This window comes from Delphinus delphis, chromosome 15, assembly GCF_949987515.2.
Source record: "Delphinus delphis chromosome 15, mDelDel1.2, whole genome shotgun sequence".
Taxonomy (NCBI): Eukaryota; Metazoa; Chordata; class Mammalia; order Artiodactyla; family Delphinidae; genus Delphinus; species Delphinus delphis.
In genome coordinates, this window is record NC_082697.1 from 22,079,146 (window position 1) to 22,106,725 (window position 27,580).

The following is a 27,580-nucleotide window of genomic DNA, read 5'->3' on the forward strand; positions in this document are numbered from 1 at the left end:
TGAACCCGCGTCCCCTGCATCGGCAGGCGGACTCCCAACCACTGCGCCACCAGGGAAGCCCCATAATTTTATTTTAATATTTACTTCATTCTTCTCTCTCCCACTAGACTCGATTATTCCATGAGGACAGAGGCCATGTTATTAGCGTAGTAACTCAATCTCTGTTTGTTGAATGAGTGAGTAAACCTGACTTATTATTTTGGAATACATGTCAAACTGTTATAAATTTTTCTCTTTATTAGATACGCAACCATTGTCTCCAATTTCTGTCCATGAACGCTACAGTTCTCCTACCGCTGGGAGTGCTAAGAGAAGACTTTTTGGGGAAGACCCCCCAAAGGAAATGCTTATGGACAGGATCATAACAGAAGGAACAAAATTGAAAATTGCTCCTTCTTCAAGCATTACTGCTGAAAATATATCAATTTCACCTGGGCAAAGTCTTCTAACAATGGCCACAGCCATAGTAACAGGGACAACAGGACATAAAGTTACAATCCCATTGCATGGTAACATTTTGATGCATTTATTTTATATTTTTTCTGAGTTGGGTGAAAATTTAAGAAATGTCTTATTGGACTGATCACATGGTCTTATTATTCCAGTATTTTTTCTTGAACCTATATACTTTTTTTTCTCTTTGGCTGCGTTTGGTCTTCGTTGCTGTGCATGGGCTTTCTCCAGTTATGGGGAGCAGGGGATACTCTTCATTGCAGTGCGCGGGCTTCTCATTGCGGTGGCTTCTCCTGTTGCGGAACACGGGCTCTAGGGGTGCGGGCTTCAGTAGTTGCAGCACACGGGCTTCAGTAGTTGCAGCACACGGGCTTCAGTAGTTGCGGCGCGAGGGCTCAGTAGTTGCGGCCCGAGCGCACGTGGGCTTCAGTAGTTGTGGCACATGGGCTTAGTATTTGTGGCTTGTGGGCTCTAGAGTGCAGGCTCAGTAGTTGTGGCGCACGGGCTTAGTTGCTCCATGGCATGTGGGATCTTCCCAGACCAGGGATCGAACCTGTGTCTCCTGCATTGGCAGGCAGATTCTTAACCACTTCGCCACCAGGGAAGTCCCTGAACCCATACTTTTTTTTCTCTAAGAGCAGTTTTAGGTTCATGGCAAAATTGAGCCTTCCTTGTCATCAACATCCTGCACCAGAGAGACACATGTGTTACAACTGATGAACTTTCATGGACACATCATTATCACCCCAAGTCCGTAGTTTGCATTGGGGTTCACTCTTTGGTGTTGTACAGTCTATGAATTTTGACAAATGTCTAATGACACATATCTACCATTATACTGTTATACAGAATAGTTTCACTGCCCTAAAGATCCTCTGTGCTCCACCCTTTTGTTTTGTTTTGAACCTATAGAGGCATTCCTAGTATTATTGCACTTTGCTTTGTTGCACTTTACAGATACTTTTTTTTTTTTTTTTTACAAATTGAAGGTTTCTGGCAACCCTCTGTTGTCATATGATGATTAGCATTTTTTAGCAACAAAGTATTTTTTAATTGAGTTATGTACATTGTTTTTTAGTCATAATGCTGTTGCACACTTAATAAACTGCAATATAGCATAAACATAATTTTTATGTGCACTAGGAATCCAAAAAATTCATGTGACTCACTTTATTATGATACTCAATTTATTGTAGTGGTCTGGAACCAAACTCGCAATATCTCTGAGGTATGCCTGCACTGTTTTTTGAATTTTCACATTTTATAAATTTACAACCCTCTTTGTTAGGACTTATTTTATTTTCTTATCTGAGTTTTACAAATAAGTGCATTGAGGAAGAATTTTGTTTATTGATTAAAAACATCTCCTTTAGAGCTCAAAAGAACAATTTTATTGTTTCAGAGCAGAAATAGAAAATAAGAGTATCATAACCTAGAATTACTATTTTTGTGGCTTTCTTCTAACATATTCCTATGCATAAATAGATAGATAGATAGATAGGTAGGTAGATAGATAGATAGATAGATAGTAAAGGAAGGAAGGGAGGGAGAGAGGGAGGAAGGAAGCAAGGAAGGAAGAATTGACAACTTTTCTGGGACACACTTCTAAAACTAAGAACTCTTGCTTGTACATTCAGGTATTGCAAATGATGCTGGAGAGATCACACTGATACCAATTTCCATGAATACAACTCAGGAGTCCAAAGTCGAGAGTCCTGTATCACTTACGGCTCAGTCATTAATTGGTGCTTCTCCAAAACAGACCCATTTGACTAAAGCACAAGAGGTACATTCAGTTGGAATAAGCAAACCAAAGAGAACTGGGTCCTTAGCACTGTTTTATAGAAAGGTACGTGTTTTTATAGCATCTAAAAAGGTCTCCTTTAATCAATGCAAGAAAGATTGAGTAACAGAGGGCAGCTTTAGCCTTCTTTTTTTGTGTGTGGTAAAATATACATGAAATTTACTATTTTAACCATTTTTAAGTGTACAGCTAAATGTCATTAGTACATTCGCATTGTTGTGCAGCTTCCACCATCATCCACCTCCAGACTTTTTCATCTTCCTAAACTGAAACTCTGTACCCATTAAATAGTAACTCCTCATTTCTTCCTCCCACCCCCAGCCCCTGGTAGCCATTATTCTACTTTCTGTCTCTATGAATTTGACTACTCTAGGTACCTCATATAAGTGGAATTATATAATGTTTGGCCTTTTTTGACAGGCTTATTTCACTTAGCATAATGTTTTCAAGGCTCTTCCATATTGTAGCATGGTCAGAATTTCCTTCCTTTTTAAAACTAATATTTCATGGTATGTATATACCATATTTTGTTTATCCATTCATCTATAGATGGACATTTGCGTTGTTTCTACCTTTTGGTTATTGTGAGTGAATAGTGTTGCTATGAACATTAGTGTACAGGTATCCAAGTCTGTTTTCAGTTCTTTTGGGTACATACAGAAGTGGAATAGTAATTCTAAATTTAATTTTTGAGAAAATGCTATGCAGTTTCCCACAGTGGCTGCACCATTTATATTCCTGCTAGCAACATACAAGGTTTTCCACAATATTGTGAAATACAAGTGTTTTTCTCTTTCTGACTTACTTCACTCTTTATGACAGTCTCTAGATCCATCCACCTCACTACAAATAACTCAATTTTGTTTCTTTTTATGGCTACGTAACATTCCATTGTGTATATGTGCCACATCTTCTTTATCCGTTCATCTGTCGATGGACACTTAGGTTGCTTCCATGTCCTGGCTGTTGTTAGTAGAACTGCAATGAACATTGTGGTACATGACTCTTTGAATTATGGTTTTCTCAGGGTATATGCCCAATAGTGGGATCGCAAGGTCATATGGTAGTTCTATTTTTACTTTTTTAAGGAACCTCCATACTGTTCTTCATAGTGGTTGTATCAATTTACATTCCCACCAGCAGTGCAAGAGGGTTCCCTTTTCTCCACACCCTCTCCAGCATTTATCGTGTGTAGATTTTTTGATGATGGCCGTTCTGACCGGTGTGAGATGATAACCTCATTGTAGTTTTGATTTGCATGTCTCTAATGATTAGTGATTTTGAGCATGCTTTCATGTGTTTGTTGACAATCTGTATATCTTCTTTGGAGAAATGTCTGTTTAGATCTTCTGCCCATTTTTGGATTGTGTTGTTTGGTTTTTTAATATCGAGCTGAATGAGCTGCTTGTATATTTTGGAGATAAATCCTTTGTCATTTGCTTCATTTGCAAATATTTTCTCCCATTCTGAGGGTTGTCTTTTCATCTTGTTTATGGTTTCCTTTGCTGTGCAAAAGCATTTAGGTTTCATTAGGTCCCATTTGTTTATTTTTGTTTTTATTTCTATTACTCTATGAGGTGGGTGAAACAGAATCTTGCTGTGTTGTATGTCATGGAGTGTTCTGCCTATGTTTTCCTCTAAGAATTTTATTGTGTCTGGCCTTACATTTAGGTCTTTAATCCATTTTGAGTTTAGTTTTGTGTGTGGTGTTAAGGACTGTTCTAATTTCATTCTTTTACATGTAGCTGTCCAGTTTTCCCAGCACCACTTATTGAAGAGGCTGTCTTTTCTCCATTGTATATTCGTGCCTCCTTTTTTAAAGATAAGGTGACCATAGGTGCGTGGGTTTATCTCTGGGCTTTCTATCCTGTTCCATTGATCTATACTTCTGTTTTTGTGCCAGTACCATATTGTCTTGATTACTGTAGCTTCGTAGTATAGTCCAAAGTCAAGGAGCCTGATTCCTCCAGCTCTGTTTTTCTTTCTCAAGATTGCTTTGGCTATTCGGGGTCTTTTGTGTTTCCATGCAAATTGTGAAATATTTGTTCTAGTTCTGTGAAAAATGCCATTGGTAGCTTGATAGGGATTGCATTGAATCTGTAGATTGCTTTGGGTAGTATAGTCATTTTCACAATGTTGATTCTTCCAGTCCAAGAACATGGTGTGCCTCTCCATCTGTTTGTATCCTCTTTGATTTCTTTCATCAGTGTCTTATAGTTTTCTGCATACAGGTCTTTTGTCATCCTTAGGTAGGTTTATTCCTAGGTATTTTATTCTTTTGTTGAAGTGGTAAATGGGAGTGTTTCCTTAATTTCTCTTTCAGATTTTTCATCATTAGTTTATAGGAATGCAAGAGATTTCTGTGCATTAATTTTATATCCTGCTACTTTACCAAATGCATTGATTAGCTCTAGTAGTTTTTTGGTAGCATCTTTAGGATTCACTATGTATAGTATCATGTCATCTGCGAACAGTGACAGTTTTACTTCTTTTTTCACAAGTTGGATTCCTTTTATTTCTTTTTCTTCTCTGATTGCTGTGGCTAAAACTTCCAATACTATGTTGAATAATAGTGGTGAGAGTGGGCAACCTTGTCTTGTTCCTGATCTTAGTGGAAATGGTTTCAGTTTTTCACCATTGAGAACAATGTTGGCTGTGGGTTTGTCATATATGGCTTTATTATGCTGAGCTAAGTTCCCTCTATGCCTACTTTCTGGAGAGTTTTTATCATAAATAGCTGTTGAATTTTGTCAAAAGCTTTTTCTGCATCTATTGAGATGATCATATGGTTTTTATTCTTCAATTTGTTAATATGGTTTATCACATTGATTGATTCTGTATGTTGAAGAATCCTTGCATTCCTGGGATAAACCCCACTTGATCATGGTGTATGTTCCTTTTAATGTGCTGTTGGATTCTGTTTGCTAGTATTTTGTTGAGGATTTTTGCATCTATGTTCATCAGTGATATTGGCCTATAGTTTTCTTTTTTTGTGACATCTTTGTCTGGTTTTGGTATCAGGGTGATGGTGGCCTCGTAGAATGAGTCTGGGAGTGTTCCTCCCTCTGCTATATTTTGGAAGAGTTTGAGAAGGATATGTGTTAGCTCTTCTCTAAATGTTTGCTGGAATTCTCCTGTGAGTCCATTTGGTCCTTCGCTTTTGTTTGTTGGAAGATTTTTAATCACAGTTTCAATTTCAGTGCTTGTGATTGGTCTATTCATGTTTTCTATTTCTTCCTGGTTCAGTCTTGGAAGGTTATACCTTTCTAAGAATTTGTCCATTTCTTCCAGGTTGTCCATTTTTTTGACATATAGTTGCTTTTAGTAATCTCTCATGATCCTTTGTATTTCTGCAGTGTCAGTTATTATTTCTCCTTTTTCATTTCTAATTCTATTGATGTGAGTCTTCTCCCTTTTTTTCCTGATGAGTCTGGCTAGTGATTTATCATTTTTGTTTTTCTTCTCAAAGAACCATCTTTTAGTTTTATTGATCTTAGCTATTTTTTCCTTCATTTCTTTTTCATTATTTCTGATCTCATCTTTATTATTTCTTTCCTTCTGCTAACTTTGAGGTTTTTTTGTTCTTCTGTCTCTAATTGCTTTAGGTGTAAGGTTAGGTTGTTTATTTGAGATGTTTCTTGTTTCTTGAGGTAAGATTGTATTGCTATAAATGTCCCTCTTAAGAACTGTTTTTGCTGCATCCCATAGGTTTTGGGTTGTCGTGTTTTCATTGTCATTTGTTTCTAGGTATTTTGTGATTACCTCTTTGATTTCTTCAGTGATCTCTTGGTTATTTAGTAGTGTGTTGTTTAGCCTTCATGTGTGTGTATTTTTCACACCTTTTTTCCTGTTATTGGTATCTAGTCTCATAGCATTGTGGTCGGAAAACATACTTGATATGATTTCAATTTTCTTAAATTTAGCAGGGCTTGAGTTGTGACCCAAGATATGATCTGTCCTGGAAAATGTTCTATGAGCACTTGAGAAGAAAGTGTATTCTGTTGTTTTGGGATGGGATGTCCTATAAATATCAATTAAGTCCATCTTGTTTAATGTATCATTTAAAGCTTGTGTTTCCTTATTTATTTTCATTTTGGGTGATCTCTCCATTGGCGAAAGTGGGGTGTTAAAGTCTCCTACTATTATTGTGTTGCTGTCGATTTCCCCTTTTATGGCTGTTAGCATTTGCCTTATGTACTGAGGTGCTCCTGTGTTGAGTGCATAAATATTTACAAATGTTATATCTTCTTGGATTGATCCCTTGATCATTATTTAGTGTCCTTCCTTGTCTCTTGTAACATTCTTTATTTTAAAGTCTACTTTATCTGATATGAGAATTGCTCCTCCAGCTTTCTTTTGATTTACATTTGCATGGAATATCTTTTTCCATCCCCTCACTTTCAGTCTGTATGTGTCCCTAGGTCTGAAGCGGGTCTCTTGTAGACAGCATATATACGGGTTATGTTTTTGTATCCATTCAGCCAGTCTATGTCTTTTGGTTGGAGCATTTAATCCATTTACATTTAAGGTATATATCAATATATGTGTTCCGGTTACCATTTTCTTTATTGTTTTGCATTTGTTATTGTAGGTGTTTTCCTCTCTTGTGTTTCCTGCTTAGGGAAGTTCCTTTAGCATTTGTTGTAAAGCTGGTGTGGTGGTGCTGAATTCTCTTAGCTTTTGCTTGTCTGTAAAGGTTTCAGTTGCTCCATCAAATCTGAATGAGATCCTCGATGGGTAGAGTAATCTTGGTTGTAGGTTTTTCTCTTTCATCACTTTAAATATGTCCTACCACTCCCTTCTGGCTTGCAGAGTTTCTGCTGAGAAATCAGCTGTTAACATTACAGGGATTCCCTTGTATGTTATTTGTTGCTTTTCCCTTGCTGCTTTTAATATTTTTTCTTTGTATTTAATTTTTGATCATTTGATTAATATGTGTCTTGGCGTGCTTCTCCTTGGATTTATCCTGAATGGGACTCTCTGTGCTTCCTGGACTTGACTGACTATTTGCTTACCCATATTAGGGAAGTTTTCAACTATAATCTCTTCAAATATTTTCTCAGTCCCTTTTTTTTCTCTTCTTCTTCTGGGACCCCTATAATTTGAATGTTGGTGCGTTTAGTGTTGTCCCAGAGGTTTCTGAGATTCTCCTTGATTTTTTTCATTCTTTTTTCTTTATTCTGCTCTGTGGTAGTTATTTCCACTGTTTTATCTTCCAGGTCACTTATCTGTTCTTTTGCCTCAGTTATTCTGCTATTGATTCCTTCTAGAGAATTTTTTATTTCATTTATTGTGTTGTTCATCATTGTTTGTTTGCTCTTTAGTTCTTTTAGGTCCTTGTTAAACGTTTCTTGTATTTTCTCCATTGTATTTCCAAGATTTGGGATCATCTGTACTATCATTACTCAGAATTCTTTTTGAGGTAGACTGCCTGTTTCCTCTTCATTTGTTTGGTCTGGTGGGTTTTTACCTTGCTCCTTCATCTGCTGTGTATTTCTCTGTCTTCTCATTTTGCTTAACTTACTGTGTTTGGGGTCTCCTTTTCGCAGGCTACAGGTTCATAGTTCTCGTTTTTGGTGTCTGCCCCCGGTGCGTAAAGTTGGTTCAGTGGGTTGTGTAGGCTTTCTAGTGGAGGGGACTGGTGCCTGTGTTCTGGTGGATGAGGCTGGATCTTGTCTTTCTGGTGAGCTGGACTGCATGCAGTGGTGTGTTTTGGGGTGTCTGTGACCTTATTATGATTTTAGGCAGCCTCTCTGCTAATGGGTGGGGTTGTGTTCCTGTCTTGCTAGTTGTTTGGCATAGGGTGTCCATCACTGTAGCTTGCTGGTCATTGAGTGGAGCTGGGTCTTCACGTTGAGATGGAGATCTCTAAGAGAGCTTTCGCCATTTGATATTATGTGGGGCTGGGAGGTCTCTGGTGGACCACTGTCCTGAACTCAGCTCTCCCACCTCAGAGGCTCAGACCGGACACCTGGCCGGAGCACCAAGGCCCTGTCAGCCACATGGCTCAGAAGAAAAGGGAGAAAAAAAGAAAGAAAGAGAAATAAAATGAAGTTATAAAAATTAAAAATTAAAAATATATTATTAAAAATAAAAATTAGAAAGTAAAAAAAAAAAGAAGTGAGAAACCAAACCAAAAAACAAATCCACCAATGGTAATAAGTGCTAAAAATTATACTGAAAAAAAAAAAAAAAAGACAGAATCCTAGGACAAATGGCAAAAGCAAGGCTATACAGACAAAATCACACAAAGAAGGATACACATACACACTGGCAAAAGGAGAAAAAGGAAAAATGTATGTATATTAAAAAAAGGAAGAGAGCAACAACCAAATCAATAAACCTATCTACCAGTGATAATAAGCTCTAAATTCTAAACTAAGGTAAACATAAAGCCAGAAACAAATTTGATGCTGAAAGCAAACCCCAAGTCTATAGTTGCTCCCAAAGTCCACTGCCTCAATTTTGGGATGATTCGTTGTCTATTCAGGTATTCCACAGATGCAGGTACATCAGTTTGATTGTGGAGATTTAATCCGCTGCTCCTGAGGCTGCTGGGAGAGATTTCCCTTTCTCTTCCTTGTTCGCACAGCTCCTGGAGTTCAGCTTTGGATTTGGCCCCACTTCTGCGTTTAGGTCGCCTGAGGGCGTCTGTTTCCCTCCCAGGCAGGACGGGGTTAAAAAGTAGCAGCTGATTAGGGGGCTCTGGCTCCCTCAGGCCAGGGGGAGGGAGGAGTACAGAATGCGGGGCAAGCCTGCGGCGGCAGAGGCCAACATAATGTTGCAACAGCCTGGGCATGACGTGTGTTCTCCCGGGGAAGTTGTCCCTGGATCTCGGGACCCTGGTAGTGGCAGGCTGCACAGGCTCCCGGGAGGCGAGGTGTGAGTAGTGACCTGTGCTTGCACACAGGCTTCTTGGTGGCTGCAGCAGCAGCCTTAGCATTTCATGCCCGTCTCTGGGGTCCACGCGGATAGCCACGGCTCGCACTCGTCTCTGGAGCTTGTTTAGGTGGTGCTCTGAATCCCCTCTCCTCGCGCACCCTGAAACAATGGTCTGTTGCCTCTTAGGCAGTTCCAGACTTTTTCCCGGACTCCCTCCCAGGTAGCTGTGGCTGACTAGCTGCCTTCAGTCTGTGTTCACGCAGCTAGCTCCAGTCCTCTCCCTGGGATCTGACCTCCGAAGCCCGAGCCTCAGCTCCCAGCCCCCACCCGCCCCGGCGGGTGAGCAGACAAGCCTCTCAGGCTGGTGAGTGCTGGTCGGCACCGATCCTCTATGTGGGAATCTCTCCGCTTTGCTCTCTGCACCCCTGTTGTTGCGCTGTCCTCTGTGGCTCCAAAGCTTCCCACCCGCCATCTCCACCAGTGAAGGGGCTTCCTAGCGTGTGGAAACTTTTCCTCCTTCACAGCTCCCTCCCGGAGGTGCAGATCCCATCCCTATTCTTTTGTCTCTGTTTTTTCTTTTTTATTTTGCCCTACCCAGGTACGTGGGGAGTTTCTTGCCTTTTGGGAAGTCTGAAGTCTTCTGCCAGTGTTCAGTAGGTGTTCCATAGGAGCTGTTCCTCATGTAGATGTATTTTTGATGTATTTGTGGGGAGGAAGGTGATCTCCACGTCTTACTCCTCCACCATTTTGAAGCTATCTCCTTACTGCATTTTGATTTGCGTTTCCCTGATGATTAGTGATATTGAGCATCTTTTCATGGGCTTATTGGCAATCCTTTTACCTTCCTCAGCGAAATGTCTATTCAAGTCCTTCGCCCATTTTTTGAGTTTTTTATTGGTGAGTTGTAAAAGTCCTTTATATTGTCGAGATGTTAATTCCGTATCAGATACATGATTTGCAAATATCTTCTCCCATTCCATGGGTTGCCTTTTCACTATGTTATATATTAGTGTCTTTTGACGCACAGAAGTTTTTAATTTGATGAAGTCTAATTTATCTATGTTTTGTTTTGTTGTCTTGTTCTTTTTGGTGTCATATCCGAGAAATCATTGCACATGCCAGTGTCATGAAGCTTTTCCCCTATGTTTTCTTGTAGGATTTTTATAGTTTTAGAAATTACATTTAGGTCTTTGATCCATTTTGAGTTAATTTTTATATATGGTATAAGGTAAGGACCCAGTTTCATTCTTTTGCATGTGGATATCCAGTTTTCTCAGTAAGTCTTGTTGACAAGACTGCCTTTCTCCATTGAATGGTCTTGACACCCTTGTCAAGTTACTCATCACTGTATATGTGAGGGTTTATTTCTGGGCTCTGTATTCTATTCATTGGTCTCTTCTTGCCAGTACCACAGTTTTAATTAGTGTAACTTTTGTAGTAAGGTTTGAAGTCAGAAAATGTGAGACCTCCAACTTTGTTCTTCTTTTTCAAGATTATTTTGACTATTCAGAGTCCCTTGACATTCCATATGAGTTTTAGGATGGATTTTTTTCTATTTCTGCAAAAAAAAAAAAATCTTTAGGGTTTTAATATGGATTATACTGAATCTGTAGATTGCTTTCAGTAGTGTTGACATCTTAACAATACTAAGTCTTCCAGTCCATGAACATAGTATGTCTTTCCATTTATTCATGTTTTCTTTAATTTCTTTGAGCAATGCTTTGCAGTTTTCAGTGTACAAATTTTTGCCTCCTTGGTTAAGTTTATTCCCAAGTATTTTATTCTTTTTCATGCTATTGTAAATGGAATCATTTTCTTAATTTCATTTTTGGATTGTGCATTGTTTATGGTTTAGGAATAAAAGTGATTTTTGTGTGTTGATTTTGTATCCTGCAACTTTGCTGTATTCATTTATTAGTTCTAACATTTTTTATGGACTCCAGGGTGCTTGGGTTTCCTACACATAAAGTCATGTCATCTGCAAACAGAGATGGTTTTACTTCTTTTCTAATTTGAATGCCTTTTATTTCTTTTTCTTGCCTAATTGCTCTGGCTAGAACTTCTAGTATGGTGTTGAATAGAAGTACTGAAATTGGGCATCTTTGTCTTGTTCCTGATCTTAGAGGAAAAGCTTTCATTGTTTTACTTTGAGTATGATCTTAGCTATGGATTTTTCATATATGGTATTTATTATGTTGAAGTAGTTTCCATCTATTCCTAGTTTGTAACAAAAGGGTATTGAATTTTGTCAATTGCTTTTTTTCTGCATCAAATTTTGAGATGATTATATCATTTTTCTCTTCATTCTGCTAATGTAGTGTATTACACTGATAGATTTTCATATGTTAAACTATACTTTCATTCCATGAATAACTCCTACTTGGTCATGGTGTATAACCCTTTTAGTGTATGATGTTCCATTCAGTTGCTAGGGTTTTGTGGAGGATTTTCACATCAATATCATAGATATTGGTCTGTAGTTTTCTTAGAGTGTCTTTGTTTAGCTTTAGTATCAGGTGATGTACCTTTAGCCTTTTTTAAAAACATATTTGACATTCTAAAAGAACATTATGATCTTGATGAGCTAATGTTTGGACTCAGACTCATAGAGTTTTAATTCCATTTCCTGCCGGCTTGTTTTACATAACTTTGATTAAGCAATTGGCCATCCTGTGGAATTTACAGGAACTCCATTGTGTTATATTGCTTTAGATTGGAGTTTATTGTGGGACAGGTACATTGGATCTTATGGATAAGTTTACATTACTGAGGATTCATTATTAAGATTGGTGAGATACTGCTGGGAGTCTACATAATTTTTATCATAAATCTAGTTTTTTACCTTTTACGAATTGACCAGTTCTCATTATAATGCCTAGATTATTTTAGTATTAATGCAAAGATTTAACATAGAAATAATTTCAGCTTTCCTGCCTAGCTTTTATAAGCACCGTAAAGCTTCTGATAACATAGACATGTTAGTCAGATATTTGTGACCAAACATGCCGCTTCTCTAAAATAAATTCCAGAATTGGAAGATACCTCTCCAGTCTACCCTGTAACTAGTGGCTATTTAGCCCATTCTGAAAAATTGTAAATGAAAAAAAAGGCACTGTTTTTTGTTTCTTTTTAGCATTATGATTAGGGTTTAAGGCTTAAAATTTTTAAGAAATTCATGTTTGTTTTTTCAAATTATCTCTTCATGCAAATTTAAGTTTATTTCCTCTATCTAGTCTTTCTTAGAATAATTCTTGAGACACTTGCCCTTTTTTCCACCTCCCACTGCTTTCTCTACTCTGTCCCACCGTCTCCACTCCTGCCTACATCTTGTGCCTAAGGCCTGTTTTAAAAACAGAGCTCCAACTGTAGTATTTTCCCCATTCATTCCCTATTTTTAATTTTCAAAATGACAAATTGCTGCCTTTGATAATGAATCTAAGATTGACAAAAATAAGGCTTTATTTATGAATTTTTAGTTCTGAATTTATTTCAGAATCTAGCTTGTCCTTTTCCTTTTAATTATAGCCTACTTAGAAGCTAGGAAAATTTTACCCTAAAAGGAAATTGAAGCGTCCATATCTATAATGAGTTCAAAATAACCATTTCTTGAGTAAATTGCAGATGTTATCCATGCTGAACTCAGTGTGATGCTGATATCCTATGCCTGAGTAGAATTTACTGTGAATTTTTTGTTAGAAGCCTTCCAGAGTATGTGTACCTTTAAGGCATTGGATTAGCTTTGTAAAAGATACTTAACAAGTATTACTTTTAAAAAAAATTTATTTATTTATTTTTGGCTGCATTGGGCCCTCATTGTTGCACACGGGCTTTTCTCCAGTTGCAGCGAGTGGGGGCCACTCCTCGCCACAATGCGTGGGCCTCTCATTGCAGTGGCCTGTCCTGCTGTAGAACATGAGCTCAACAGTTGTGGCTCGTGGGCTCCAGAGTGCAGGCTCAGCAGTTGGGCACATAGGCTTTGCTGCTCCGCAGCACGCGGGATCCTACCGGACCAGGGCCCAAACCCGTGTCCCCTGCATTGGCAGGCAGACTCCCAACCACTGCGCCACCAGGGAAGCCCCACAAATATTACTTAATGACATTCTTAATCCTTCTACCTAGGACTGTATCTGTTATCTTCTATCACAAATGTAAAGTTCCAGCATCTTTCCCACTGCTCTGACCCCAGTGGTTCCCGTTTATCTCTTAGCCAGCAAGACCAGAAACAAAGGGTTGGATGCAGAAAATGAGTTTGTTATAAAATGAATCACTGGTGGCTTTGGAGTCAACCCTTATCTCTCTTTCTATCAGATTAGTGTATTGGACGGCTAAAGTTCATTTTTCAGCTTTAATTTGTGGATTTTTTTTCCCTCTCAAAAGATACTTTGCTATAAAGAATGCCTTACTCTTTTTCATTTTTTTTACCCTGAACATTTAGATTTAAAGACTTAGTTCAAACAGAATAGTCTAGTTTAGGAATATCACAGTAGGATTACCAGTTCTTAAGATAATAAAACATAATGCTTTTTGGATGATCAGAAATCATTTTAGAATCTTTTAGGACCTTTGGGGCATTTGCATTAGTATCAGTTCATATAAAGACTCTATATATGAAAGGTTGAAGGTATTGAACTGAATTTACTCTGACATACTTAAAAACAACAACTTGACTGAGAAGGACAATACTATATGATATTTATTTGTGGAATCTAAAAATCAAAAACAAGCTCATAAATACAGAGAACAGGTTAGTGGTTGCCGGGGGCGAGGGGGTGGGTGAAATGGATGAAGGGAGTCAAAAGGTACAGACTTCAAGTTATAAAATAAATAAATCATGGGGATATAATGTATAGCGTGGTGACTATAGTTAGTAATGCTTATTCCATATTACAGTTGCTAAGAGACTAGATCTTAAAAGTTCTCATCACAAGAAAAAAAAATTGTGTTAACTGTGTGGATATTAACTAGACGTATTGTGGTGATCTTTTCACAACATATACAAATGTTGAATCATGTTGTACACCTGAAACTAATGTTGTATGTCAGTTATACCTCAATAAACAACAACAAAATCTGGTATCTCGTTTGCTTAACATTCCTTTCATGTGCTCATAAAAACAATGTAGACTATTGGGGAAATTTTTAAATGATTTTGCTTTCTGACTTATTTTGGAGTCAAACATTTGAGTGTATTATGTGACATTTTAGGCTTTCTAGTCATTTTACCTGAACCAAAAAAAGAGAGAGACTTCTGAATACTTGAAAAATTATGTATTCATAATGATCATGATGCTGGTAAATCAAAGCATTTAATTTTAGTATTTCTCACTTTACATAGTTGACAGCATAGAATAATAGCATATAACATCTTTACCAAAAAAATGTTTAAGGTAGTTTTCCAAAGAAAATTTTGTTTTAATATATTTTCTTTTGCCATAGCAGTGAACTAGTACTATAAAATAAAAATTTTATGTAATTTAATGCATCAGCAGCCTTAGGTGTTTATTAATGTTGGCCTAAAAGCCCATGTTCATGGTAAGACATAAATTTGAGAAATTATTTACTTGATTTTTTGCATCAATGTGCTATCTTTCATCTTAGGTCTATCATTTGGCAAGTGTACGCTTACGTGATTTATGTTTAAAACTGGATGTTTCAAATGAGTTAAGAAGGAAGATATGGACATGTTTTGAATTCACTTTAGTTCACTGCCCTGATCTGATGAAAGACAGACATTTGGATCAGCTCCTCCTTTGTGCCTTCTACATCATGGCAAAGGTAACGTATAAGTTGGGGGAAGCTCTTTGCCGTAGTTACCTGTATTTGAGGCCTGAGGTGAAAATCTGTTGCACTTGATTGTTAGTTTGCCTTAAGTGCTACAAGCCAACAGTGGTAAATTCCAGCTACTGTATCTATTTCTATGGACTCTTCATTACTTTCTTTTTTTTATTTTATAAATTTATTTATTTTATTTATTTCTTATTTTTGGCTGTGTTGGGTCTTCGTTGCTGTGTGCGGGCTTTCTCTAGTTGCAGAGAGCGGGGGCTACTCTTCCTTGTGGTGCGTGGGCTTCTCATTGCAGTGGCTTCTCTTGTTGCAGAGCACAGGCTCTAGGCCTGCAGGCTTCAGTAGTTGCAGCACGCGGGCTCAGTAGTTGTGGCTCACGGGCTTAATTGCTCCATGGTATGTGGGATCTTCCCGGACCAGGGAAGTGTTCCTGCATTGGGAGAGGCAGATTCTTAACCTGCATTGGGAGAGGCAGATTCTTAACCACTGTGCCACCAGGGAAGTCTTTCATTTACTTTCATAGTAATCAGCCTTCTTGCTTCATAGGAATACACTGGTTGTAAAAAAAAATTGGAAAAGATCTTAGAGACCATTTTTGGTAAAATGGTTCTCCACACTATTAATGGAGAACCATTTCCACCATCACCCCGTGACACCTCTAATCTTGTACTTTAAAGTAAAATGATCGTTACATTTTAGGCGAGTAACTGAGGCCCAGAGGTGAAAGTAACTTGGCCAAAGTTACACAGTAAGTGACAACCTATGTTCTCCTGATTCAGAATCTGGTATAAAATAGCTTCTATACTTTATTGCTTTCCAGTGATTTATTCTGTTGCCTCAGAAGAGCATTTTACTTTCTAGTTGCTACAATATGTTTTAAGTCATAAAATGGCATATCTTACTTGTCTTTAAAAATTCTAATAGGTCTGAAACAATCATCTGTACCTTTGGTCTTGATCATATTGGCCACACTACCAGTCCTAGCAGATGTAGATGTTACAACCTAATTTTTCAGCTTTTTGAGGCAGAGGACATGTTCTCAAACTCCTTTGTGACTTCCTTCCCACATTACATCTTTAAAATCTCTATACAAAATAGGTATTAATAAATGTTATTAACTAATCTTTTTTTAAGCTGTTACTATTTTTATTATTTCTCTTAAGGATACCAGAACCCTAAAAAGCAGCATTGGGTTTATAACTTACAGAGAGTTACAAATATTTCCTTCTGTGGTTACAGTTTTTATACATTTATTCCACAACAACTAGATAACATACAGCACGAAAAAGACCACATAGTTACTCCCCTTTTATAGTCACATTCTACATTGGCATCCATACTAATAATCCTTTATATTGGTATCACTCTTTCCTCTTTTAAAACCACACCAATTTGCATACGTCATTTATTTTACCATTCCAAGAATCTCTAGGGTTATTAGGACTCTGTGCTTTCACTGCCGAGGGCACAGGTTCAATCCCTGGTCAGGGAACCAAGATCCCACAAGACACATGGCATGGCCAAAGAAAAAGAATCTGCAAAGTCAAAACAGTAACAATAACAGCAACAACAAAACCAAAAGTTGTCCCAGAGCTAATAATATCACTGGGGTTCCCAGCAGAAGCAAACTACTTTGAGGTATGAAACACTCAACCCTGAAGCCATTCAGTATTCACACAAATTAAATCCTTATTAAAACAGAACTAAAAAATCCAAAATTATAAAACAATCAAGGAAATAAGCCAATGTGAGTATGTCAACAGATAAAATTTAGAGCAGGTTAGATATTCAAAAATTTCAGGTAATGGAATTATTGATCTCAAATTATGCAATTATATGTTTTAAATGATTCAATGTATAAAGGAAAATTCTTTTTATGAACAAAGGCCAAGTCACTTTAAAAAGGACCTGAAAGATGTCAAAAAGAACTGAATGAAACTTGTAATGGAAACAAATTCCAAGCCAAAAGACTCAATGGATTAGAATGTAGAGCTGAGGAAACGAAAAAACAGCATATCACATAGAGATGGAAAATACAAAAAATCAAGAGACATAGAGTTACGAAACATTTTTTCTTGTTCCCTACCTCTTTTATTCTCTTCTCTTGTGATTTGATGACTAACTTTAGTGTTGTGTTTCAATTCCTTTTTCTTTTTTGTATGTGTATCGTAGATTTTCAATTTGCGGTTACCATGAGGATTTGATATAGCAATCTATATATAAACAAGATTGTTTTAAATTGCTGGCCTCTTAATTTCAAATGCATTTCCAATATCCTGCATTTGTGTTCTCCCCTTCTTGTAATTGCTGGTTTTGATATCATATTAGCATGTGGATGATTTCCTACCTTTACTGTATGTTTGCCTTTACTGGTGAGCTTTTCCATTCGTAAGTTTCTTGTTTCTAGTTGTAGCCTTTTCTTTTCTGCTTAGAGAAGTTCCTTCAGCATTTGTTGCAAAGCTGGTCTGGTGGTGCTGAATTCTCTTAGCTTTTGCTTATCTGTAAACCTTTTGATTTCTCCATCAAATCTGAATAAGAGCCTTGCTGGTTAGAGTATTCTTGGTTGTAGTTTCTTCCATTTCATCACTTTAAATACATCATGCCACTCCCTTCTGGCCTGCAGAGTTTCTGCTGAGAAGTCAGCTGATAACCTTATGCAAGTTCCCTTGTATGATAACCTTATGCAAGTTCCCTTGTATCATTTTTCTCTTGTTGCTTTTAGTACTTTTTCTTTAATTTTTGGCAGTTTGATTACTCTGTGTCTCGGTGTGTTCTTCCTTGTGTTTATCCTGCCTAGGACTCTCTGCCCTTCCTGGACTTGGGTGACTGTTTCCTTTCCCATGTTAGGGAGGTTTTCAGCTGTTATCTCTTCAAAGATTTTCTCAGGTCCTTTCTGTCTCTCTCTTCTCCTTCTGGGACCCCTATAATGTGAATGTTGATGCATTTAATGTTTTCCCAGAGGTCTCTTTGACTGTCTTCATTTCTTTTCATTCTTTTTTCTTTATTCTGTTCCACGGCAGTGATTTATACCATTCTGTCTTCCAGGTCACTTATCCAATCTTCCACCTCAGTTATTCTGCTATTGATTCCTTCTAGTGTATTTTTCATTTCAGATATTGTATTGTTCATCTCTGTTTCTTTGTTCTTTAATTCTTCTAGGTCTTTGTTAAACATTTCTTGCATCTTCTCTATCCTTGCCTCTGTTCTTTTTCTGAGATCGTGGATCATCTTCACTATCATTTTTCTGAGTTCTTTTTCCAGAAGGTTGCCTGTCTCCACTTCACTTATAGCTGTTCTTCTGGGGTTTTATCTTGTTCCTTTATCTGGGACATATTCCTCTGCCGTTTCACTTTGTCTGACTTCTTGTGATTGCGGTTTCCATTCTGCAGGCTGCAGGATTGTAGTTCTTCTCGCTTCTGCTGTCTACCGTCTTAAATAATCATTTGTGTTTTTTTGAAAACTACCATAGCTCAGGCTTTGCCATTTCTGTGGAGAACATCATTATGGAGAACAGGTTTAGTGCTAATGGACAGTGAAGGAGAAGAAAAGAGTAATTTAAGTGAACTCTGTGATAATAAATAGACTAGAAGGGATTCCTTTATGGATCACTAATTTATTTTCTTTCTTTTGGCCACCACTGTGACTTTTCTAAGTGTTAAAACCCTATAGTCTGTTCTGAACTATTAAAAGCCTAATCCTGTAATACCCTCTGTCTTACTGTGAATCACAAGACATTTTCTATCCTTTAGTATGTGGTTAATTTTAAATAAGTACTTAAAAACTAATACAACTGGAGACTGCAAGGGATTCAGCAGATCTGAGTTTTCTTATATCATTCTTTTTTATAAAGAAATGCATTTTTGGTAGTTATATCATAGCAATCTTAGTGCTTTTGATTAATGAAACTATTAGCTGAGTCTCCACAGGCCACAAAGCCTGAACTTTTTTTTTTTTTTTTTTTTTTTTTACTTTTCATTTATTTGTGCTGCAGTGGGTCTTCGTTGCTGCATGTGGGCTTTCTGTAGTTGCGGTGAGCGGGGGCTACTATTCGTTGCGGTGCTCGGGCTTCTCACTGCAGTGGCTTCTCTTGTTGCGGAGCATGGGCTCTAGGCACATGGGCTTCAGTAGTTGTGGCACATGGGCTCAGTAGTTGTGGCTCACGGGCTTTAGAGTGCAGGCTCAGTAGTTGTGGTGCATGGGCTTAGTTGCTCCGCGGCATGTGGGATCTTCCCGGACCAGGGCTCGAACCCATGTCCCCTGCATTGGCGGGTGGATTCTTAACCACTGCGCCACCAGGGATGTCCCCAAACCTGAACTTTTAAGGTAGTAAAAGTCATGAATGGTAGTGGATTTTAGTTATTGAGTGGCCTGGGGTTAATGGCTTTCTGCAAGACTCCTCTCAATGCTAACCTGTAATTGAAGTTTTTGTTCAGAGCCATTTTTCTTTTAAAAGCAGTTGATAAATGCAGTTCTTATTTTCCTTAGGTAACAAAAGAAGAAAGAACTTTTCAAGAAATAATGAAAAGTTATAGGAATCAGCCTCAAGCTAATAGTCATGTGAGTTACATTATTTTTCCTCCTGTCCCAAAATAGATTTGTACTATTTCTCTGCTGACAAGTCATGTAAAAGGTAAACTTCTTTTCTAGTTTTACTATAGATTTTTTGGTTTAATGGACACCATTAAACTCGAGACAGTTTTAATTAAAAAACAGTTTCAGTGGAAGCCAAAAATCTTGCTGTTTCTGACTAATCTATATTATTTATTTATTTATTTATTTATTATTTATTTATGGCTGCATTAGGTCATCATTGCTACACATGGGCTTTGTCTAGTTGCGGCAAGTGGCGGCTACTCTTCGTTGCGGTGTGCAGGCTTCTCGTTGCAGTGGTTTCTCTTGTTGCGGAGCACAGGCTCTAGGCACACGGGCTTCAGTAGTTGTGGCACACAGGCTCAATAGTTGGCTCACAGGCTCTAGCGCGCAGGCTTAGTAGTTGTGGCACACGGGCTTAGGTGCTCCACCGCATGTGGGATCTTCCCGGACCAAGGATTGAACCCGTTTCCCCTGCATTGGCAGGCGGATTCTTAACCACTGCACCGCCAAGGAAGTCCCTATATATTATATATGCATATACTTCTCACACGTTCTCTTATTCCATTTGTTCATTTATTTGAGTAGGGACATTTTTCACTAATGAAAAATATTTATAATAATAATATTCTTTAATCATATAAGACTTGATTCTCTGATGATGTTTAAATCCAGTGAAATTTGAGGATATATTAAATTAAGTCTAGCTTCTTTTTCCATCTGATAAGAATCTTAATGTTTGCATCTTTGAATAGATATCAGGCATTTCTGATATAATAGCCCTGGTGAGAATTCTGTACAGTCTTTCAGTCATGGAAATATAAAATGTTGGCGTGACCTGGCACATAGTAAGCATTTAATAACTGTTAGCTCTATATTATTGTTATTATTGTAGCTGAAGAACACAGGCTTAGGTTACCTTAAGGCCTTGGTCATTCAAGAACCTGATTGCTCTGCTCTAAAGGAGCATAATGGCCTCTTCTCTGGCCCAGTGATCTGCCACCTTAGACAAAAAGAGAGATGTGGTAGCTCAGATATCCCTGGCCCCAGTACCAGTAGCCATACCCCCTTCTATCAGAGCCCCACAGATAGTTTCACTTCTTTACTTAAGCCCCAGATACACTGCTAGCAATATAGAGATATTAGAAGAGCCAAGTATAGGCATTTCTTACACCCTGTGACAGGGTGGAAGAGGCCTGGTTTCCAGGCCTCTTCAGAAAAATCCCTTAGGAACAGAGCTTAGAGAGGTTCAGAGTATCCCTTAAGATCATTAAGTTAATGTGGGTCAAAAATGGTTTAAGCCACAGCTTCCTAAATATTCTCTCAATACCGATATCCATAGGATGAGGGGGAATGGATCATTCCTTTCAGCTACCTTGGAGGTTAAAAACAGTTTAGGGGCAGGGAGGGGAACAGATTTTCATGTGGCCATGTGAAAGGAGATGGGTGTGGGATGGGAGCAGGAAAACAAGCCCCAGTGAGATCAAATGAGTCTCATGTAAGAAATTAAAAAGAAGAAGGAATAGGTTCATATCTTTTAAGTTGCTTTTATTTGGCAAAATCTTCTCATCAGTGTTTAGTTGCTCCTTACTTAATTCTTCTATTTTGTAACCTTCTGCAGTGGTTATATTTCAGGTGGTAAGCTCTGCTTCAGTATCCCCTCTTCTAAGATGTTTGCCGTAATCTGCATTTACCAAGGGCTACTAACATCTTGCCCTTGATTATCACCCGTACAGACAAATACTTTTTAATTGGCTTGATATCTTGTTCTTATTTTGGTTTTGCTTAACCTGTGCCTCTTTGTGACTCAGCAGTCCTTTTTGTCCCCTCTGATCTATATAGGTTTACAGAAGTGTACTGTTGAAAAGTATTCCAAGAGAAGTTGTGACATACAATAAAAACCTAAATGGTGATTTTGAAATGACAGATTGTGGTAAGTTGCCCAATTTAAGATTCTATATGTAGTACACTGTTGGTTACATTGTATATAATACAGTGGATGTCCTGGAGTTAATTGTGTAGGTGGGGTGGATAATGCATATGTGTTGGAAAGAAGCAAATGACTTTGAGATAAATATGGGTCAGGTACCTCCCTCCACAGAAGTTGTGTATTGAAACCATTAATTTATCGCATGTTAACTGTGTTTTAGAAGTTTTCTAGTATACTTATACACATTAATAAAAACTCATAAAAGACAATAAAATTCAAAACTAAATCTGAATGACAGGGAAAGTAAGATAGCTGTCAGTGATTTGCCTGTGGAGAACATTAAGGAAATGTCCTGTTCATTAATAAGTGTATAGGTATTCTGCCACCATCAGCAAAAGCAAGGTCGCCACCTTGTTACTACCATCATGCTAAGACTTCAGGCACTAGTAATTTTTTTGAAAGAAAGAAGAATCAAATGTTCAGTATTCATATGTTGATAAGTTGTAAAAATGCCTTTTCAGCCCATCTCTTTTCCTTGTCTCATCTGTCTCCTTTTCCTTGTCTCACTTTCTATCACTTAATGTATATATATGTGTACATGTGTATATAAGTACTGTAATTTATTTAATTTCACAGTGTGGGACTTTTAGCTTGTTTCCAATTATACACAGCTTTGCAAGGAACATCATTGTAGGTTGATCTTTGGTCCACATCCTTAGGGTAAATTCTTAGAGAAAATTGACTGGGTCAAAGACATTTTTTTTTAATTACCCAAATATCCTTGATAATTATGGTGTCTACTGGGATCTGAACTTTTAAGATCTCAACAAAAAATTCTTGAATAATAATGTCCTAGAATCTGATCCCATCTAAGGTTACACAGGCCAAACTCAGTTCTTTTTACATAGATAAATTATCCCTGAGCCTTTTCAAGGCAATGAGAAGAAGTACATTAGGAAGTAAACCTGACAAAATACAAAAAAAAAACCTACCTATTTTTGTTATACATGTTGCTCACCTGTCCTGGGTGGTTTTTCTGTCCTTGCAAAACCAGGCATCAGGTTAGCTGGGAAACTGTGTGTTCTGTGAGAAACAAAGTAACTGCTAGCGAGTGTTTGGGATACAAGGAGCAGTGAAGTTCAAGACAGAATTTGTTAAGTTTGATGATAAAGCTTGAGGTAACTGAAGGTTAGCTACTCTCTCTACAACATAAAGGTTTCAGGTCCAGTTCTGTTTTATATACATTTATTAACTAGATATTTATTAGCAGGCAAACAAAAAACCATTCTTAAGATCCTGTCCAGTGGTGATGGCACAGAGCAGGGAGAGTATCCAGTGATAATAGACTGAGGAATTCCGGCACCAAAAAAGGGACAAAGTTATTGAGGAGGATACAGTCTCGCAAGTCTGTGTTCAGATAAGACAAGTTCCAGTGCCTGGAGCTGTGGCTAGATGCTATGACCTAGACTTGGACACACCAAAGAACACCACCTTGGGAAGAAGAGTTCTGGTTCTATAAACAAATTCATAATTAGGAATAAAATAATTACTATTTAAAAAAACACACAGTTTATGCATCCTATGCCACCTGACCAACCACCTCCTCACATAAAAGGTTCACTCAAAGTAGATGCCAAGATTCCAGAGCAGGATTCTGTTAAACTTAAAGCCAAGATCAAGCAAACAACATGCGTCAGAGTTCAGGCCTGGGCATCATTCGTAATAGTAAAGCCCCACAGACCTCACTGGATCTCTCATGACTATCATGCTGTTGCGGGTAGTGTCTCAAATATGTTAATCAATCTTTTTTATTTTTAATACATATGTATATTCTTTTTCATATTTTTTTCCATTATGGTTTATCATAGGATATTGAATATATTTCCCTGTGCTACACAGTAGGACTTTGTTATTTATCCATCCTACATACAGTAGTTTGCATCTGACTTTGTTATTTATCCATCCTACATATAATAGTTTGGCATCTGCTAATTCTACTCCCGATCCTTCCCTCCCCCACCCCCACTTGGCAACCACAAATCTGTTCTATACATCTGTGAGTCTGTTTCTGTTTTGTAGATATGTTCATTTCTGTCATATTTTAGATTCCACATATAAGTGATATCATATGGTATTTGTCTTTCTCTTTCTGACTTACTTTGCTAGTATGATAATCTGTAGGTCCATCCATGTTGCTGCAAATGGCATTATTTCATTCTTTTTTGTGGCTGAGTAATAATCCATTGTGTCTATATACCACATCTTCTTTATCCATTCATCTGTCGATGGATATTTAGGTTGTTTCCATGTCTTGGCTATTGTAAATGAACATATGAGTGCATGTATCTTTTCAAATTATAGTTTTGTCTGGATATGTGCCCAGGGGTGGGATTGCTGGATCATATGGCAACTCTGTTTTTAGTTTTTTGTGGAACTGCCATACTGTTTTCCATAGTGGCTGCAGCAGTTTACAGTCCCACAAGCAGTGTAGGAGGGTTCCCTTTTCTTCATACCCCCTCCAGCATTTTTATTTGTAGACTTTTTTTTTTTTTTTTGGCTGCGCTGCGTGGCTTGCAGGGTCTTAGTTCCCCAACCAGGGATCGAACCCGTGCCCCCTGCAGTGGAAGCGCAGAGTCCTAACCACTGGACTGCCAGGGAATTCCCCATACATTGTCTTTTTGTTTATGTTTCCCTTGCTGTGCAAAAGCTTATAAGTTTAATTAAGTCCCCTTTGTTTATTTTTGCTTTTATTTCTGTTGCCTTGGGAGACTGACCTTAAAAAACATTGGTATGATTTATGTCAGAGAATGTTTTGCTTATGTTCTCCTCTAGGAGCTTTATGGTGTCATGTCCTAAATTTAAGTGTTTAAGCCATTTTGAGGGGTTTTTCTGTGTATGCTGTGAGGGTGTGTTCTAACTTCATTGGTTTGCATGCGGCTGTCCAGCTTTCCCAATACCACTGGCTGAAGAGACTGTCTTTTCCCCATTGTATATTCTTACCTCCTTTGTTGAAGATTAATTGATCATAGGTGTGTGGGTTTACTTCTGGGCTCTCTGTTCTGTTCCATTGATCCATATGTCTGTTTTTGTGCCAGTACCATGCTGTTTTGATTACTGTAGCTTTGTAGTATTGTCTGAAGTCTGGGAGGGTTATGCCTCCTGCTTTGTTCTTTTTCCTCAGGATTGCTGTGACAATTCTGGGTCTTTTATGGTTCCATATAAATTTTAGGATTATTTGTTCTAGTTCTGTGGAAAATTCATGGGTTATTTGATAGGGATCATATTACATCTATAGATGTAATATTTGCTTTGGGTACCATGTCATTTTAACCATATTAAATCTTCCAATCCAAGAGCATGAAAAAAAAAAAAAAAAACAAGAGCATGGGATATCTTTTCATTTCTTTGAATCATCTTCAGTTTCCTTTATGAATGTTTTGTAGTTCTCAGCATGTAAGTCTTTCACCTCCTTGGTGAGGTTTATTCCTAAGTTTTTTTTTAATGCAATTTTATTTTTTTTAATTAATTTTTATTGGAGTATAGTTGCTTTACAGTGTTTTGTTAGTTTCTACTGTACAGCAAAGTGAATCAGCTATGTGTATACATATATCTCCTCTTTTTTGGATTTCCTTCCCATTTAGGTCACAGTAGAGCATTGAGTAGAGTTCCCTGAGCTATACAGTAGATTCTCATTAGTTATCTATTTTATACATGGTATCAGTAGTTTATATATGTCAATCCCAATCTCCCAATTCATCCTACCCACCCCCCTTTCCCCTTTGGTATCCATACACTTGTTATGTACATCTGTGTCTCTTGCTGCTTTGCAAATAAGATTATCTATACCATTTTTCTAGATCCCACATACATACATTAATATACGATATTTGTTTTTCTCTTTCTGACTTACTTCACTCTGTATGACAGTCTCTAGGTCCATCCACGTCTCTACATAAGACCCACTTTCATTCCTTTTTATGGCTGAGTAATATACTATTGGATATATGTACCACATCTTCTTTATCCATTCCTCTGTTGATGGACATTTAGGTTACTTCCATGTCCTGGCTATTGTAAATAGTGCTGCAGTGAACATTGGGGTGCATGTGTCTTTTTGAATTATGGTTTTCTCTGGGTATATGCCCAGTAGTGGGGTTGTTGGGTCATATGGTAGTTCTATTTTTAGTTTTTTAAGGAACCTCCATACTGTTCTCCATAGTGGCTGTACCAATTTACATTCCCACCAACAGTGCAAGAGAGTTCCCTTTTCTCCACACCCTCTCCAGCATTTATTGTTTGTAGATTTTTTTAAGTGAATTGTGGGGGTTTTTTTGTTTTTTGTTTCTTTTATTTTATTTTTGGCTGCATTGGGTCTTTGTTGCTGTGCATGGGCTTTCCCTAGTTGAGGTGAGCGGAGGCTACTCTTCGTTGCGGTGCGTGGGCTTCTCATTGCGGTGGCTTCTGTTGTTGCATAGCATGGCCTCTAGGTGCATGGACTCAGTAGTTGTGGCTCACAGGCTCCAGAGCGCAGGCTCAGTAGGTGTGGCACACGGGCTTAGTTGCTCCGCGGCATGTGGGATCTTCCTGGACTAGGGCTCGAACCCTTGTTCCCTGCATTGGCAGGCAGATTCTTAACCACTGTGCCACCAGGGAAACCCTGTTTGTAGATATTTTGATGATGGCCATTCTGACCCATGTAAGGTGATACCTCATTGTAGTTTTGATTTGCATTTCTCTAATAATTAGTGATGTTGAGCATTGGTCATTGATGGAGATATGCCTAACAGAAGCCCTATAGTAGCCACCTGTGGAGAATGAGCTACCTGATTAAAACACTAGCTGGATACTCATGGACTGTGCATTCATTATCATATTAGCAGAGCACCCCAGACTGGCATTCTTTTTTTTTTTTTTTAATATTTATTTATTTACTTGGCCACGCTGGGTCTTAGTTTCGGCACGCAGGATCTTCATTGCAGCATGTGGAATCTTTTTTAGTTGTGGCATGGGGCATCTAGTTCCCTGACCAGGGATCAAACCCAGGCCCCCTGCATCAGGAGCACGGAGTCTTAACCCCTGGACCACCAGGGAAGTCCCCAGACTGGCATTCTTGATTAGAACATTTGAGAGACCCAGATTATAGCTTAATTAAGTAACACAAACATAATGCCCAAGTGTATGATAGTAAATTGAAAACTTTACAGTACTTCCTCAGAGGCTTGTTTTCAGAATTAAAAAAAAAATGATGCATGTGTGTGGTGTTTAATACAAGGCCTGCTCATAGTAAGGCCTCAGTAAGTAGTAGTTATTATTTATTATTTTGTTTATAAGCAATATAAAATTTATTGTATTTTATTCATGAGTATATGGCTCTTTAAATGTCTTTTTTTTTAAGCTAATTTTTCTAAGGCTATATTCCTTACATAAAATCCTTTAAATGTTGAAAACTAGGTCACACACACAAAAACAGTTAAAGCAAATCCTCTCAAGGGACAAAAATTCTGTTTCCATGTGAGATGTATAACACTGATACCTGCAAATTGATAATTAAGTGACTTTATTCACATTAAAACTATTTTATAGTCACCAGATAGACAACCAAGATACGGATGGAGCACATTTTCTTTCTAGACTGTTTAATCTAAACAAGATTTACTTGGTTTTAGATTATAATGATGCCCTTTAGAGCTCATGAGAAACTGCCAAAATGGTCTAAAACCACTGTAGTAGTTTTGAATTGGTGTGTGGTCAGTGGCTCTTGCATAACTGGAGCTAAATGGCACTGCCCTCTCAATCCAAAAGCCAGTCTGAAATATTACTGCACACTGTTAACGGTGAGGAGCAAAAACGGTAAGGAAGGACGTGGTAGGAGAAATATAAAATAAATACTAAATGCTTACTCCAGGGGAGTGCTGCTGTGCTGATCAAGCCCATCATATCTCAACCTGACCCTTGAATTTATAAATAAATTGTGATCTTCTTTCTTACTTTCATCTTAAAATAATTTTTCTTCTTTACTTTCTCCATTTTTAAGTGGTAAGAATCACTATTTATGCCTCTTCTCAGACTGAAGCCTAATGACAGTATACAAAGAAACCAGCATCAGTCACTTGAGCAGCTCCTCTGGGGGTGATGGA

General features: G+C 37.9%; 1 protein-coding gene across 2 annotated transcripts in view; it reads left to right on the forward strand.

Moving 5' to 3' along the window:
• RBL1 (RB transcriptional corepressor like 1) overlaps nucleotides 1-27,580 on the forward strand; it is a 75,872-nt gene that overhangs the window by 39,532 nt on the left and 8,760 nt on the right. For both annotated transcript variants that reach the window (XM_060030822.1, XM_060030823.1), the window contains exons 15-19: nucleotides 243-509; nucleotides 2,091-2,302; nucleotides 14,738-14,914; nucleotides 19,409-19,480; nucleotides 21,356-21,446. In XM_060030822.1, coding sequence (XP_059886805.1) covers nucleotides 243-509; nucleotides 2,091-2,302; nucleotides 14,738-14,914; nucleotides 19,409-19,480; nucleotides 21,356-21,446 — 819 coding nt within the window. The remainder of the gene's footprint in view (nucleotides 1-242; nucleotides 510-2,090; nucleotides 2,303-14,737; nucleotides 14,915-19,408; nucleotides 19,481-21,355; nucleotides 21,447-27,580) is intronic.